Consider the following 15,651-nt stretch of genomic DNA (forward strand, 5'->3'; position numbering starts at 1 on the left):
TTAAGTTCCTATGGCATCAACGTTGTAACACAACAATGAGTCATTCAGAGTGAGAAGACACCAAACAGTCTATTCAGAGAAATAGACAGATAAAAGTCTTCCTTCCTCTCACATTTAAGTATGACAAATTTTTACTTTACACCTAAAAGAAGAACAATTGCTTAATGAGTAGAATCATTTTGGTTTAACTGTGAATCATTCATACTACTAAACTATGGCTGTACGGAGCTACCATGATGTATTTATTCAAAATAAACCATTTTAAAAACACAAGAATTATCCAGGCCAAGTCATTAAGAATTAGAAAACTCAAGAGTAGATTTTACAACTTTTAGACACACTGAAACATTTCAAATAGACTACAAGACATTTTTTATAAGGTAAGCTAACTTTTCATTGAAAATAGTCTATGGCCTTTTTGTTTCTCTTTCTTAGCATAAGAAATAGTCGCTTTCATTGTCCAAGGCCAGGGTCATTCTTGTCATCTATTTAACTTTCTTTACAATTAAATATTTCCTCTCTCTGCTCCTGGTGACTGTCTGATCTTACCTTCTGCCTCAAAGGGATCAGGCCTGGGTCTGTAGCATTTTCTCCTACCTACTTCCCAAAGCAGCTGGCAGTCAGTTACTCTGAAAACTAGCTTACTGAGGGAGAGACAGTTTGCACTCTGACTTATGTTTATTCCCTGTTTTTACAGGAAGAAATTTCCCAATAGGAATCAAACCTCAAGGGAAAGGAATCCAAAAGAAAAATAGTAACACTTTGAATGGGATCTAACAGTTTGCTTCAATAAGATTGTTCTCTTTGTCAGTATGATTCAAATCATGCTTGGGAGGGGAGGAAATGAAAGAAACACATTTCCCTTCTTTATCCATTGTTCTACAAGCTCGTTAAAGTTCCCAAAAAGATTAAGACACAATTCTAGGAGCTTTTATCCATGTTTCAAATACATCTGAAGAAGGATTCATCATTTTAAAAACTCCCCATATTTACAATGTAGCTATGGTTGACCATATATTTTTATTGAAAACAAAATATTCCACTATTCTTCAACCACCAATGCCTATAATCTTGTACTTTGAAAAAATGTTAAATGTCACATTACTTTCTTTTCATTAAGTGATTTTTGCCAGCAGAGGGAGCAAAAACAGACCTAACATTAAATGTTAACTTGAGGCCAAACCACATCTACCTAGCACTTTATAAACATTTTTCAAGACCTTTTATGTGTACGGTATCAATAATTTTTTTAAAACTACAGCTTAGAATTCAGGAATTCTAGAAATTAAAAAGCAGCATAAGAGTCTTCTCATCTGAGTCACGATAACAGATTTGCAAGACTCTAACATAATCTGTTTAAATTTTTATACTCTGCTATTGTATTAAAACAAGAAAACTGTCATATCTGATTGTCATGGAGAAGGGCCCTAATGGAAGGCAAGAAGTTAGACTTTAATTATGAGTGCTAGAACAAGTTTTGATCACAAAGTCAAAAAAGAAATCGAACAATGAAATGAAATAAAAAGGAGTTTCAGTCACTTTCCAAATTCATTATAAGAAATATATTAGGAACTAAAGAGTATAAATATGAAAATATATAAAAGATTAAAAAAAACTTACAAAAAATGTTAAATATTTCTAAGGGCTGCTCCTGCTCTTTTTATTTCATTTTTAAGTTGGAAATAAAGTATTAAAAGATATATTCAAAGACCACAAAGAGGTAAATAGCTTTATCAACAACTGAAATTTTGTAATAAAAAATCTTCGCTAATGAGAGATACACACTCACCAAAGGGGCATTTATGGGCAAAATCAATTACCCCATTTTCCAATTCCCTAATATAATGACATATGATTCTAAAATTACTGTGAGCTATATGTAAAACCACTCTATAATGTTTTAAAAAGAAAAATTGCACATAATTTATAGCCACAACTCTTCAGCAGTACATATACGCCTTACTAAAATGAGACCACCGCTGCCTGCCTCTCAGACATAGAGAGAAGTACTTCAGGGGCCTAATACAGTGCCTGTCATAAACTTCAGTTTCCTTCCCCAAGCTATAGAGCTGGATCCAACTCAAAAGTATCAGCTCCCACTATTCAAAAGCAGTGCAATATGAACCTCACCAAAATTATTATTTTTATCTTGTCCAATTCAAAATTTTTGTAAAGTAGCAGAACTATCACTAGGTAGAAGAAAAAAGCAACCAAACATTGCCTTTCTAGACTTGCAGAAATCTTGTTCAGTGGCCTTTCAAGCCTCCTTGCGGAGAGGTTCCCCCGCCCCCTTCAAGTACCTTTCTGTGCTTTCCAGGCCCCTTCCACTAAAATACATCAATGAAAGTCTGCACAAAGGAACACAGCAATTCAGTCGCTGAGGCAGAACTCAAACCTGTCTGACTTCAGAGCCTGTGTTTTTAACTATTATGGAATATTAACTTGAATGTGAACATTCTCTCCGGGCTTTCTCAGGGCATTGAAATCTTAAACTGAGAGGAAGGGGGTACAGTATCAGCAGTGGAAGACACAGGATCTAGAGGAGCTGATAAACTGTACCATGACCCTGACTCCACATTCCTGTGACGACTTCTTGGTTTGAGAAACACAAAACAAAAACCAGGGAAGTCAAAATCAAGATATTTTCTAGTGTAAGCCTATTAGCCATCTTTCATTTTAAACGCATTTTTTGACACTTTTTTTCTAACTTACGATTTGAAACAGGTCTCAGTAATGTTTTACCCACCTCTTCCATTTCAAAGGAGTCCTTCTGCTGTACCATTATGCTTCGTATGGACGGGATCGGCAGGGGAGCGCACGGCTCCTTTTCCGCTGTCGACACGTGGCCATCCTTCACTTCGCTGCTCCTTTCCAGCTCGCTGTGGCTGGCCCGGTTGAAGTCGCTGCCTAAATCAGATCCTGTAATCCCAGATTCCTCACCCAGTTCATCACGACTTTGAGTTTCTTTACTTTGTTCACGTTCAGTTTCTTGGTTAAAATTACTGTTTGCTTCATCAGAAAGTCTATCATCAACATCAGCATGCTCCATAATAGCTGAACTAACTGATACTTCTTCTTTAACTGTAGCCAACATGTAAGATGAATCTTTCTTCTTTACAATTTTTTGAGACTTTGGGTCATTTTTACTGCCACTTTCTTCGCTCACAGAAGCATTCAGAATCTTTCCTTTTTCAATGGCTGGGGAAGGAGTACTCCCTTCTCCCTTCTCTGTTTTATCAACACATAAGTTTAGTTTTGATAGTGTTTTCATTAAGCGATTTGCAGTGTTACTTCGGGTTAAAGGTGGAGGCGAGTCTGTCTCCTTGCCAGAGGCTACTGAGGCCATGCTTCCAATTCTCTGCAGGGGAGTCCCAGAGACTTGGGAATATAAAGAAGAAAATGCATTGGCCACAGTAGTAAGCACTTCTATTTGACGAAAACGACCTACAAAGAGAAAAAAGTGTTAATTATACATACATGTTTTTCATATATATACACACACATACACACACACATATTAAACCATGACTAGTGTTCAGAATTCTAGTAACCGCACTTAGATAAAAAAGATCATGAAACCGGATCTTTTTCTTCCCCCTTACTGAACACTTATAACTTCTCTACGTTTACAGTGAAGATTTTTCACTCGAAGCACCAGAATTTATAGTTTTAAAAATCAGAAAGAAGCACAAAGCATGATGATAACATTGAATAAAATACAAGGACTAGGTTTTGATCTACAGCTGTGATTCTGTTTTTAAGTCTTGGACTCCACTAAGACTCTTCCAAATGTTCCCCTAATAAAGTATACATAAGTATGTATTTTATATCTAATTGGGGAGGGGGTGCTTTATAGATCTCTTAAAGCTGGTCCAAGGACTACCTAAGGGATCCTCTTTTGGGAACTTCTGGTGAATAGAGAAAAATAAGCAAAGATATAATATGAATAAAAATTACCAAATTAGCCATGCTATTTTAGGTTTATGGAAAAGCACCTGAAATTGACTTCATTTAAAAGTAACAAGGCCCCTCCCCTACTTCTTTCTTTCTTGAACAAAAGCCATCTGGAGATAGGTATAAGCCTAAGATTTTGCAAGTAAGTTAGCGCCACAAGGTAGAATGTGTCACTCTGTAAGGTAACACTTAAGTCAAGAATTTGGGAAGAAGGGAAGAAGAGGTAAAATAACTTCTATAAATAATAAAATTTCCAAATAAGTAAAACAGTTACTGTGTTAACCTCAGTAATTAAATCTCCAGTGCTATTTCTAGAAATTAGTAAGGCTTTAAACATAAGATCATCTTGCCATGGATGCTATAATTTTAAAAGTAATATGCTAACATTTAAAAACCTTACTTGTTAAAGCATAATTTGGGTTTTCTACTTCCATCCGTTGCATCTGAGCACTCAAAAATACTTTAATATCTATTCCTCTGGCAAATGATGATGAACTAAAAAATCTGGGAGGAATTTTAGAAGCAATATCTGGTTCATCTCGTCCAAATCCAAGATTATAAAGAATTTCTTCAGGATCTTCCTCATACAGTTCCAACAATTCTGAAACACTACAAAAAAGAAAAGAAAAAAGAAAACCAAGATATAAGTTTATAGTCCATATTACATTATAAATACATATTTCTGCTTTCCTACGATAAAATCTTCCTCTACAGCTTTAACCCATTATTTTTTTCAGTATCTTTCTACATTGTGCACTAAATGTGATAAATAACCCTTAAAAAATATCTATTCTCTCAAGCTGTTAGTTAAAAGGGGCTAACCCATGAGAACACACTCGTTACATTCTCTAAGTGATTCCTCACCTTATTTTTTTTGTCATTTTAAGAGATTCCCAGTAAAGCAGCTAAAATAAAACAATTAGAGAAGAGCTGGGGTAGAATACAGAATTAAAAGATTAAAGGAGAAATGAAAAGGGAAAACACAGTAGGAAGTTGGTAGAACTTTGGTACCAGGTGACCTTCAGTAGGACTTGCGCTTCTCTTCTATCTTTGGCTGTCCTAGGAGAGGCAGAACAGGTAACAACCTGATCTCAGGAAAGTGAGGGAGGAGCTTACTTTCAACTTCCCTACCCACTTCCACTCAGGAAGTAGGAGGAGTAAGGTGAGTATAGGATACACAAAGGTAACTTCTAACTCTAATTCCACTGGGGATTGAACATACATTATCCCATCTCTCTCATACCACTAATAATCCAAGCTGAGACTCACAGAGAAAAATAGGACTGTTAGAGACAGAAAAATGAAGAGAAGAAAATTTCTATTTGTTTCCGAGAAAATGCTGGTTCTAATATAATAATTTGGATAATTGGTTCCAGAGGCACATGTACATATTTGATTATTTTTATACTATAAAAATCTTTGGTTTAGTATGAAGAAAAATCTATGCTTAAATATCAAGCTTTGAATTAGAAAGGTTTATTCAGATTTTTATGTCAGAGTAACTCAGGACCCTAACAGAATGAAGAATTTTGGAAGCAGAAGTGATTCCACTATGGAGTTCCTCTTTCAAGTTGTTGACAGGGCTCAAAATACTTATTAATGAATTCCAACAGCACTATACACATATTTGTTGCTTTTTATTTAATGTTAATTTAAAAAAGAAGCAGATGCTCTTATCAGTCATGCCCAACCATGAAACACTTTGGATTCCTTTCGATTTCATACTATTAAGCCAAATCCAACTTTGAAAAAGTGGCAAGACTAGGTCCTCTACAGCACAACATTAACTGAGGCAAAGTTTCATAATAAGTTACCTTGAGACTGTCCCACTACTTTTCCCAGATCCAGTGGAATTCATACTTCTCCCTTTCTGATGAAACTGCAGTCTTCTCTCTTTGGCCAATATATTACTGCTATAAACAAAATTAGATTATATAAAGCCTTATTTTCCTAAATGTCCTTCATTTTTGAAAAGAAAGAAAACCACCACAGTTACATACCAGTTTTCAATTTGAGCATCAGTTTCATGGAGTTGGTTGGCTATAGGTAAAAACAAAAAATGTGGAGTACAATGTCAGTAGGAGGGCAACTACTATGATATAATCATCAAGAAAGCAAATTAGCCACAATATAATTGCTAAATGCCTAATATGCCAAACTCTTGTCTGACTCATTAAATCAATGTCATTAAAAGTAATATACAGATTGATAAGAACAAAACCAGTAGCTTTTGGAGGTTGTTTCTGTTTCTGTGAGTTAGCAATGCAAAACTACTTCCACTGAATGTTTAAAATAAAAAGACATATAAATAACCAATTAAACCTTTGTTTAACAGTTTAGAAATAAGTGGTAAGAAGATGTATAGCATGTATGGTATATGTGGTTCTAATTATTAAATTTAAAAGCTGTTAAAGAATATCTTAAAAGCAAAAACATGATTCAGCATTATTTAAGTGTGGCAATAGCATGCATCAATTTCTAATGTGATTTTTTTTTAAGGCTGGAAATTCACTCCAGTTACAACCACTGTTTAATGCACATACTTGGAAAATTTCTACTCATTTCAACATGTTTTCTTTTGAAAATTGCCTTTCAGGTTTATCTCAGACTTACAAGTTCTAAATAGGTAAGTGTCATTAATGTTAAGTTTTAAAGTAAGTTAAATTTACTGCATTTAACTTTCTTACACAAACATAAAGAATGAAATTAATTTAAAACATCTATTCCAGCACACCAGATTTATGTTTTCATTTCTGATCTGCAAAGTCATGGCAATTTCTTATGTTTCTTTGTACATCAACCAGAAAGATCCCATAGTAACTCAATGAATATTTAACCGAATGAATAAAAATAATTTTGAAATAATTTTCAGTAAAACAACATAATAACTCCACTCTTTTCTGGAATACCTTTTCAGGATCTGGTTTCCTATAAAATCATTCAATATGGATGAACAGGCAGAGCACAGAGGATTTTAGGGTACTGAAAATATATGCTATATATTAGTGATGGCTATATGTAATTATACATTTATCCAAACCCACAGAATAAATAAGACCAAGAGTGAATCCTAACATAAACTATGTACTTTGGGTAATTATGATGCTTCACTGTAGGTTCATCGATTGTAGCAAAGGTAACACTGTGGTGGGGGATGTTGATAATGAGGACAGAAGTACGTGGGAAATCTCTGTACCTTCCCCTCAACTTTTTTGTGAGGCTAAAATTGCTCTAAAAAAATAAAGGCTTAAAAAATAATTCCATATTTCAAAGAAACTACTAAGACAAATGTCAGTGTTATTTACAGTAATACTGAAATGCATTTAAAAATGGGTTGAAAACATGTTCAACTATAGTGACTGGAAAGCAGTAAGTTTAAGTTCCTTACAAAGAGTTTATTCCTTGAAAGCATAATAACAGTGATAATAATAACTAACATATTCTAGACTTTTCAATATTTACTAGAAGGTTCTAAATCATGTAGATTGATTTTATACAGAAAAAGGTCAAGGATATTAAATTCAGTGGATAAATTCACTATTCATCAAATTACAATTTTAAAAGATTTAATAAAATCCTTAATTCTTTAAGAAAAAGCATACTGCATTAATAACCCATCTATACAGCTACCAATAATCTTAAAATACCAGTAAAGTAATAAAATAATAAGTTCTTAATTTTACATTGTGGAAAATAAACCCACAAAAAAAGATTATATAATCTGTGAAAATTTAAACATAGCACAATACACTTAAAATGCTAATGCAGTCTGGAAAAGACATCAGCATAATTATTTCTCACAAAATTCTAGTAACTCTATTTTGTTTTTATCTTTTAATCTCCTAAAAATCTGGAAAAAGAGGAAGGGGGAAAGACAGAAGACACTTGAAAGCAAAGAGAAATACAAGCTGCAGCTGTAAGCCTGACATAAGGCTACCTCATACTAAAAATAAGCTTCAATTTAGTTTTCTCACATATAAATATTTAAGTTTCTTTCCTTCTGCAGGACAATTCTTCCCCCAGTTACATCACCAGTTTGCCTCCAAACAGCTCCTTTAAGCATTTAACTCCAAGAAAGACACATGAACACTCCACAATGGTTTTTCATACCTTCAGCTCCCAGCGACAAATCATCTTCAAAACTTCCTCCATTTCTCACAAGCACACCTGAAAGAAACATTAGAAGATTCATCCTGGTGTTCTGTTCCTCCGACCCCCATGTACAATCACTGTCTTAGTAAACCAAACTGACCAAGTAAAATATATGAAACAGTAAAGTGTTTCAGACCTGAACACCCTCAGAAAATTATTCTGATTACACAATTTTAAGAAGTATAAACTTTATCACAAAGAAACCATGATTTGCAGCCAGGTAAAGTTCTTAGAAGCTGATCTACAGGCCATTTAATACTCATACCTTTGCAGATGTTCAAATAGATAACATATCTTACCCAAGAATTTCATGGAAAACCAGATCCTGAGCAATCATTTCTTTCACATCCCTTATATTATGTCAGGAGCTCAAGCTAGATTTTCCTGATTGTTTCTTATATGCCTTGCCACTACCTGCACATTCTTGTCGTACTTTGAACTTTACAATTCTGTCTTGCACAGGTGGTAAAATTTCAGGTGTGGCGATTTCAGTTAATGTAAGCAAAGAAATGCTGCACTAAAGCTGATCTAGTTCACTCAATATATATTTTCCTCATGTTCACATATCATATTTCTATACCTGATTAGTCTTTATATCATCTTTATCTGGACAATAAAAATAAGAGTTTCACACTGTGGAAATGTTTGGTAATTTGCTTAAACTCACCACTGTTTTGAAGTTTATTGACAAGATTTCTCCCTCTTGTCCTCTATCGCAGAACAACATATTTTACACATGAATATCACTTTTATAATTCATATATATACACACTTTCACTCAGAGGACAAATGAAACAGGACCCTCACAAAAAGATAGATTTAGAAAAGCAACTTTTTCTTACCCTTGAGTGTACTACTGCTTTGCTCATCCAGTGAGGCTCCCAAAGGGGTTCTGAAACCACATAAACATATAAACCTTAGTCTTGAAAGCTGTCTGGAGAGCTGTCACTGCAAGCCTAACACTGAAAGGGTTATAGCTAAGCAAGCTTCTAATCACAGTGTAACTCTCCTCCCAAACACACAAGGAATGCAAGAGGATTACATAAGTAATATGCTACGAACTAAGCAAATACCTATGTCAAGTCAGTTTACCAGGAATGCTTTAATCACACATCTGATCTGCCAGCAATTAAGAGCAAGAATGGGAATTACAAATGATATAAACTGGGACTTTCTTTACAGAAACAGAAAAAGAGAATGACAGCAGGAATTAAGAAAATGTCCGCTTCCCTCAGTCTGCTCCCTAGAAACAGGAAACAGAATTAAAAGAAAGCAAATCTTTATCTCAATAAAATTAAAAAGTCAGAGTGTAGTTAGGAATAAAGCTCAACAGCTTTCTTAACCCTTATCTGTTAAATCAGTCACCAGCATTTTAGAGCAGCACTTGGCACCTCCCTCACCCCAACTATCTTTATTGATATAAATGGAGAGGCTGGAGATTCATTTTCTGCTTTTAAACTAAAAAGTACATATATTCTTCATTTAACTCTGAAAATAAAAAGTCGGCTTCGAGAATCAACCTTAAGAACTAGCCATTATTAAAACCCTTCCACATTCTTATAGTTCATAGATAACTTAAACATCTCTTTTTTAATGCAAAAAAGTTTTCCACTTCCTTCTCAAAACTACATTAAAGAAATAGATTGTTTTAGTTTGAAAGTTCTACTTTCATAACAATTTATACCTGTTAAAAATTCCATCAGACATAGGATCAACATGAAAATATCAGTTTCAAATAAATGTTACTGAAATGCCAACTAAATGTTGACTTTCTACAGACAAATATACAGCAATAGTTCTTTAAAATTTAGTTTTCTGAGTAAAATTAGTGCTTTTTATTCTTTTTTAGTAAAAGAATCATAACATTCCATAAAGATATTAATAAAATCTTTCAGCTAAGTTTTTGCATATATTTTAATAAAACTCTAATTTATGCCATCAAAAAAGTCATTTTTCTCAATGGCTCCTGTCTTTAGTTAGAACAAAACACTGCCCGGCTGGGCAAGGCTCAGCAGTTGAGCATCGACTTAGGATCCAGGCGACCAGGGTTCGATTCCCGGTCAGGGCACATGCCCGGGTTGTGGGCTCGATCAATGACTCTCTCATCATTGATGTTTCTATCTCTCTCTCTCCCTCTCCTTTCCTCTCTCTGAAATCAATAAAGATATATTTAAAAAAAAAATAGAACACTGTATTACTCTTGTGCAGATGTATCCACTGGTCTGTGCACTAAGAAAGTGGCAAATAAGCAGAATATGACATTCTCCTTCAAACACAAGTCTCTCATTCTTATAATTGCTCTCTTCCAAATTCTGTCAAAAACTCTCTCTTCTTAGATGCTAATTCACCCAATTTGTTTCCACTTAGTCAAAAAAAAGAAAAAAAGGTCATCAAAATAAAGATTCCCTTTGAGGAAAGATAACATGGTATCTCTAGTACTCAAGATATGGACAGCAATAAGAAAACAAAGACCATTTGAGAACTTATCAAGAAAAAATGCTGTCTTCAGATCATTTGTTTATAATGTACAAAGCAGACAGATGCTCAATTCTGGGGAGGATCCTAAATTGTTATAGAAAAAAAAAATACAGTTGCATATATCCTAGAAGTCAAATCTGTGATAATAAAGCCAACATTAAAAAACTTGTTCTAACTTTCCCAGGTACAAATGAATGCCACTTTTGTACAGAACAGGTGCAACTGTAGAGAACAAAAAGGAGGAAAGGAGTGGCAGACTATAGAATCTGCCTACATAAATCAAGATTAGCGATAAAAGTTCTGGAATGTTCAGACATGATATGTGTCCTGGTGAATACTAATATTTGTTTACTGCATTTATCTTAAAAGATGCACTTATTTACTATGTACTTGATATAATCTCTTATACAATCTAATTCCTTTACATCATAAAGTAAACATAATGTGATTCTTCTCTTGCTCTTACACATTTTTTGTGCATCTTTAGATAGAGGGTCCATATATTTTATCCTATCTCAGAAGGGTCTATGACACCCCCAATAAAGGTTAAGGAGTTCTGTAATAAAGAGTGTTCAGGAAGGCTCCAAGCAATTCATCAAAACAGGACTGCAATGAAGTAGTGGCCACTGTTTTATGTATCCTTAGGAAAGAAAAATAAACTGGCATATATGAGAATCACTTCTCCTTCCGCCCCAAAAGGCTTCCCAAACTCTAGTACTTGAACCAAAGATTAAGAAAAGCCCAAAATGTCTGGCAAAAAATACGTGCAGAAGCAAACATCTTAACCAAAGTTAAAAAGTAACATTCTCCATTTGAGATTTTATAAGTTGCAATAAACTGGAAAAAAATAATTAAAATGTGAAACAAGCACATTTCACTGTCATAAGATTTAATTGCAATATGATTCATCTCCTCCATACTTTATCAAACATTTCTGTACTAGTTGCCAAAACATGTAATTAAACAGATTTATGCAGTCTGAATGCCTTCAAAGCTCTATTTCCCTTCCGTGAATTCCAGCACCATCTGACAAATGCATTTCCAAGGAGTAAATTACAAGAACAAAGTTGGCTAGTTTTAATAGCTCTCCAAATAGAATTAGGGCACACACCAGAATCAAAGCCCGGTTAGTGTAGCGCAGTTAAGTAAATTCAACTCATCTAAAATGCATTTGAAAGGGAAATGATTTAAGGCCAGATGTACAGATATCAAAACAAAAGCAAAATGAAATATTGTGTGAAATGTGAAAATCCTTTCGAATAAAAAGAAGGCAAGCATAACAACACGGCACGATGATCTGTTTTAGGTTTGCGATCGCTGATGCTAACTTAACATCACGCACCGGAGCTCAACTTCTAACCTCTGTAGAGGCAACACGGTCATCAAATAATCAGCGGTCACAGCGCTTCCATTTCTAATCGCTTAAAGGAGGAAGCTATCCGCAGGCTCACTTTTCCGGTTTATAGTTACAACGACCGTGGGACCCACAGGGACTGCGCCCCAGCTGCGTGGATCTCCCTCCGCGACGCGAGCGGCGCGGGCGGGGACTCACCGGCAGTCCTTGAGCCATATCGCGATCTTCTCGTTGGGCACGTTTCCTGCGGGGTAGGGGGAGAGGACAGCTCGTTACCGACACCGGGAAGGCTCCGACGGTGGGCTACACCCGGACACTTCCAAGTAGGAAAACCTGGAGGTAAAATGCAGCCTCGGCAACTTGTCTCAGGGTCCGACTGCAGAGAAACGAGGCGGCAGCGAGGAGTCTGTGCTGACGCTGGAGACGCCTTCCCGAGCGCGCGTGTTTAAAGGTCGGAAGCGTCTCCGCTCCCCTCGGCCTATCACGCCCGCGGGACCTTCCACAACTTACCGAAGTCGCCCGAGGCGCACGAGACGTGCCCCCGCCCGCCCGCCCGCCCGCGCGCGCTTCCCCGAGTCCCCGGGCGCGCACAGACCTCTCGCCGCGGCCGCCGGCAGCTTCGCGCCCGGCAGGTCCTCCTCGTCGTCGTCGTCCTCGTCCTGCGTCGTCGCTTCTGTGGACAGGTCCTCCGTCTCCGACGCCTGCCAGGACCCGCGGCACTTGGCCCAGGCCTTCCTCCTGCGACTCGCCACTTGCCACTCCAGTTCCTCCTCCGCCTCCGCCGACGCCACCAGGGGCCGGTCCATGGCCGCACCGGGGGCTCCGCTGCCCCAGCCGGAGCCTGCGCGAGACCAGGCGGCGGCGGAGACCCCCGCCCCTGCTGTCAGCGCCCGGCCCGGCTGGGGGCCCCGGGCGGAGGGCGCGGGAGGAGGAGAAGAAGGAGGAGGAGATGGAGGAGGAGGAGGAGGAGGAGGGGATGGGAGGGAGGGAGGGAGGGAAGGAAGGGGAGGGAGGAGGCGGAGGGCCGGCGCTTCACATTGAAGCCTGCCGGGCGCGGGAGCGCGAGTGGCCTGAACGTGCGCCGCTGGGAGCCGAGCGCCGGCCGGCCCCCGCTCCCAGTTCCCCGCCCTCGGCCCCCGCCTCCCGCTTCCCTCTCTCCCCGCCTCCCTCCCCAGCCTCCCGCCTCCCTCTCTCCCCGCCTCCCTCCCCAGCCTCCCGCCTCCCTCTCTCCCCGCCTCCCTCCCCAGCCTCCCACCTCCCTCCCTCCCCGCCTCCCGCCTCCCGCCCGACGCGCCCGGGCCCGCGGGTCTGCGCGTCTGCGCGCCCCTCCCTCGCCGGCGTCCCACGCCCCCTTCCGGCGGGGGGCGCGCGGGCGGGGGCGCGGCGGGAGCCGTGGGGTTGCGCCCGCCGCCCCGCGGAGCCGGCGAGATTTGTTTGCTGGTTTGTTAGTACTTTGTTCTTCCTCATAACTTATTTACCCCGGAGCAGAAAAATGTGGAAAGGCCGGGTCTGGCTAAAGGGCCTTTTCACCGCGTCGGGACGAGTGTGTGCCGGGCGCGCGGCGGCTGCCTGACTGTCCGGGGAACTGTGCTCCAGGAACTGGCTGAGGGTGGGTGCAGGGCGGGAGCTCGGCCTCGTCTTATCAAAATGCCAGAACCGGAAAAGACCCTGCTTTGGGGTGCGCCGCGTTCATGCTTGAGAAAGCTGATGAGGGTGATTGCGTTAGGTATGCAGATGATTGAGGAAGAGTGTTTAATCTGGAAACTCCACATGGAAGTTAGACATGGAGAGGGAAAGAAAAGCAGTGCAAGGAACGGCTGGGGAAATGTGCTTGGGTTTTGGTGCAACAAGATGCTACAAGGAAACAAATGATGTCAAGGTTCAGAACCACTTTTCAAATGAGTTTGAGCATTCCCTTTTGTTATTTTTTAAAAATCTCAGCAGAAGACTGTGAAATCCTATTCAAAATCAGACACGAGCTTCCGAATGATGTACCAGTATCGATAAAATCCTATCCAAATTCCATACTAACTTTCCAGAACCATCTTAATATCATTCCGGGCCTTATGTATTCTGTGAAATATTAAGGGAGCTAGAACAGTGGTACTCTTACTGGATTGGAATTTCACTATTAATCTTTTCTTTGAATTTCAAGGACTTTTCAGCCTTCAAGAGTCCTGTAGCAAAAAGCAGCTAACAGTTTATAGGCCCTCCAGAATAGGCCAGAGTCTAGCTGCCTGTAGGAAAAAAGGTAAAGAGCGAGTGAGGGAGGAGGCACTCAAAGGTTCTGGTCAAAAGCCACAGACAACAAAGAATACTGTCTTCAGTTTCATTCAGGGCCCTAGCACGTACCCAGCTGCTGCTCCCAGCTTCAATCCCATCTCTGCAGGCTGCTGCTGACTCTCTATCCTCACTTCTCAGTTCATTCCTTTCCTTTCTATACAGTACCTTCATGATCAAGATCCAGCTGAGCCACAACTTCTCTTCCACTACATCTTTCCACCACTGCCAGTCACATCTCCCCTGTAATTTTCTGATATGCAACTGAATAATGTCTATATCATTTATTTGGGGACTGAATTATATAGTAAATAATATGACTAATTGTAAACTGTGAAAGAGTGAAGAACATTTCTCAGTACTCTTCCTGCACCCCTTACACTTTTAGTACAGTGCTAGTCCCACAAAGGAAAATGGTTTTTTTAAAAAGTAAATTTTCTATTCTTTATGTTCTTCAGAATGGACAGTGGCATGGATAAAATATTTGCTTTATGTTTTTTCTCTAAGACCTATTTTCTTTTATTGTTGTTTCAATACACTTTTAGACAACAATGAAGAATTTTTGAGAAAAGCAATAATGAACCATAATTTATATTTAAAAATCAAACCACCAGAGTCAAATAGTAAACAAAAAGCGCCAGCAGGTAACAGCAATTGTTGCCTCTCCAACAGCACAATTGTATGTTTTTTCTACATGATAATTTTTAATGCAAAATGTTAAGTACAGAAATAATAGAGAAGGAAATCCTTCAAATAGCAAGCTATTTTAAAAAGTAAGGGGTTATAATTGTATTTTCAACTGTTGAGATTTTTAAAAATGCCCAAGGTATTTTATTTATTCAATAATGAATGTCCTACCACACATGGGAGTGTTTGCTTCTTCAAGTATTTTTTCCCCCCAAACAAGTACTATATTGTAGACCAACTGCAAATCCACATTGCAGAAATTCTACATAAAGGAGAATGTCTGAGTCACTGATGCTTGAAAGATAAACAAATTTATATTGCATGTGGATCATTCCAACCAGCACGATGTAGTGGAAACAGTAGGGTCTTTGGTGTCAGACTGAAGTTTGAAATCTGTCTCTGTCTCTCTCTAGTTGTATGACCTAAAACAAGATAGCTAATATCTCCGATCATCACATTCCTCATCTGTGAAATAGCAATCATGACTACCGTCCCAAGGTGATGTGAGGATCACCTGCAATAGAGTAGGTGCTCAGTATAGCTATTGAAATTATTATACTGCAGAAGGCAAAAATCTGGGGGGATTGCTCTTATATCAGTAAATGGCATCTATTGTTATGCTTATGCAGCTGAATTTTTAAAATGCCATAAATTCAGGGTAGGACAGAAAACATACTCTGGTTAAATTAGGCAGTTTTAAATAGAAAAGCTTATATCAAAAGTGAAACATTATGCCCAGTCCAGTT

At 38.5% G+C, this 15,651-nt stretch overlaps 1 protein-coding gene across 6 annotated transcripts in view; it reads right to left on the reverse strand.

Moving 5' to 3' along the window:
- Window positions 1-15,651, reverse strand: part of ITPRID2 (ITPR interacting domain containing 2) — an 84,773-nt gene that overhangs the window by 23,456 nt on the left and 45,666 nt on the right. For 3 of the 6 annotated variants that reach the window (XM_081143373.1, XM_081143375.1, XM_081143374.1), the window contains exons 1-8: window positions 12,534-13,029; window positions 12,137-12,182; window positions 8,949-8,998; window positions 8,065-8,121; window positions 5,955-5,994; window positions 5,769-5,867; window positions 4,355-4,563; window positions 2,747-3,444 (exon numbers count right to left, since the gene is read on the reverse strand). In XM_081143373.1, the coding sequence (XP_080999499.1) occupies window positions 2,747-3,444; window positions 4,355-4,563; window positions 5,769-5,867; window positions 5,955-5,994; window positions 8,065-8,121; window positions 8,949-8,998; window positions 12,137-12,182; window positions 12,534-12,744 (1,410 nt within the window). In that variant the 5' untranslated portion in view covers window positions 12,745-13,029. Of the gene's footprint in view, window positions 1-2,746; window positions 3,445-4,354; window positions 4,564-5,768; window positions 5,868-5,954; window positions 5,995-8,064; window positions 8,122-8,948; window positions 8,999-12,136; window positions 12,183-12,533; window positions 13,068-15,651 lie in introns of those variants that run through there. The other 3 variants (XM_081143371.1, XM_081143370.1, XM_081143372.1) reach the window with 3 other exon arrangements.

This window comes from Miniopterus schreibersii (assembly GCF_964146895.1).
Source record: "Miniopterus schreibersii genome assembly, chromosome: 7".
Lineage (NCBI taxonomy): Eukaryota > Metazoa > Chordata > Mammalia > Chiroptera > Miniopteridae > Miniopterus > Miniopterus schreibersii.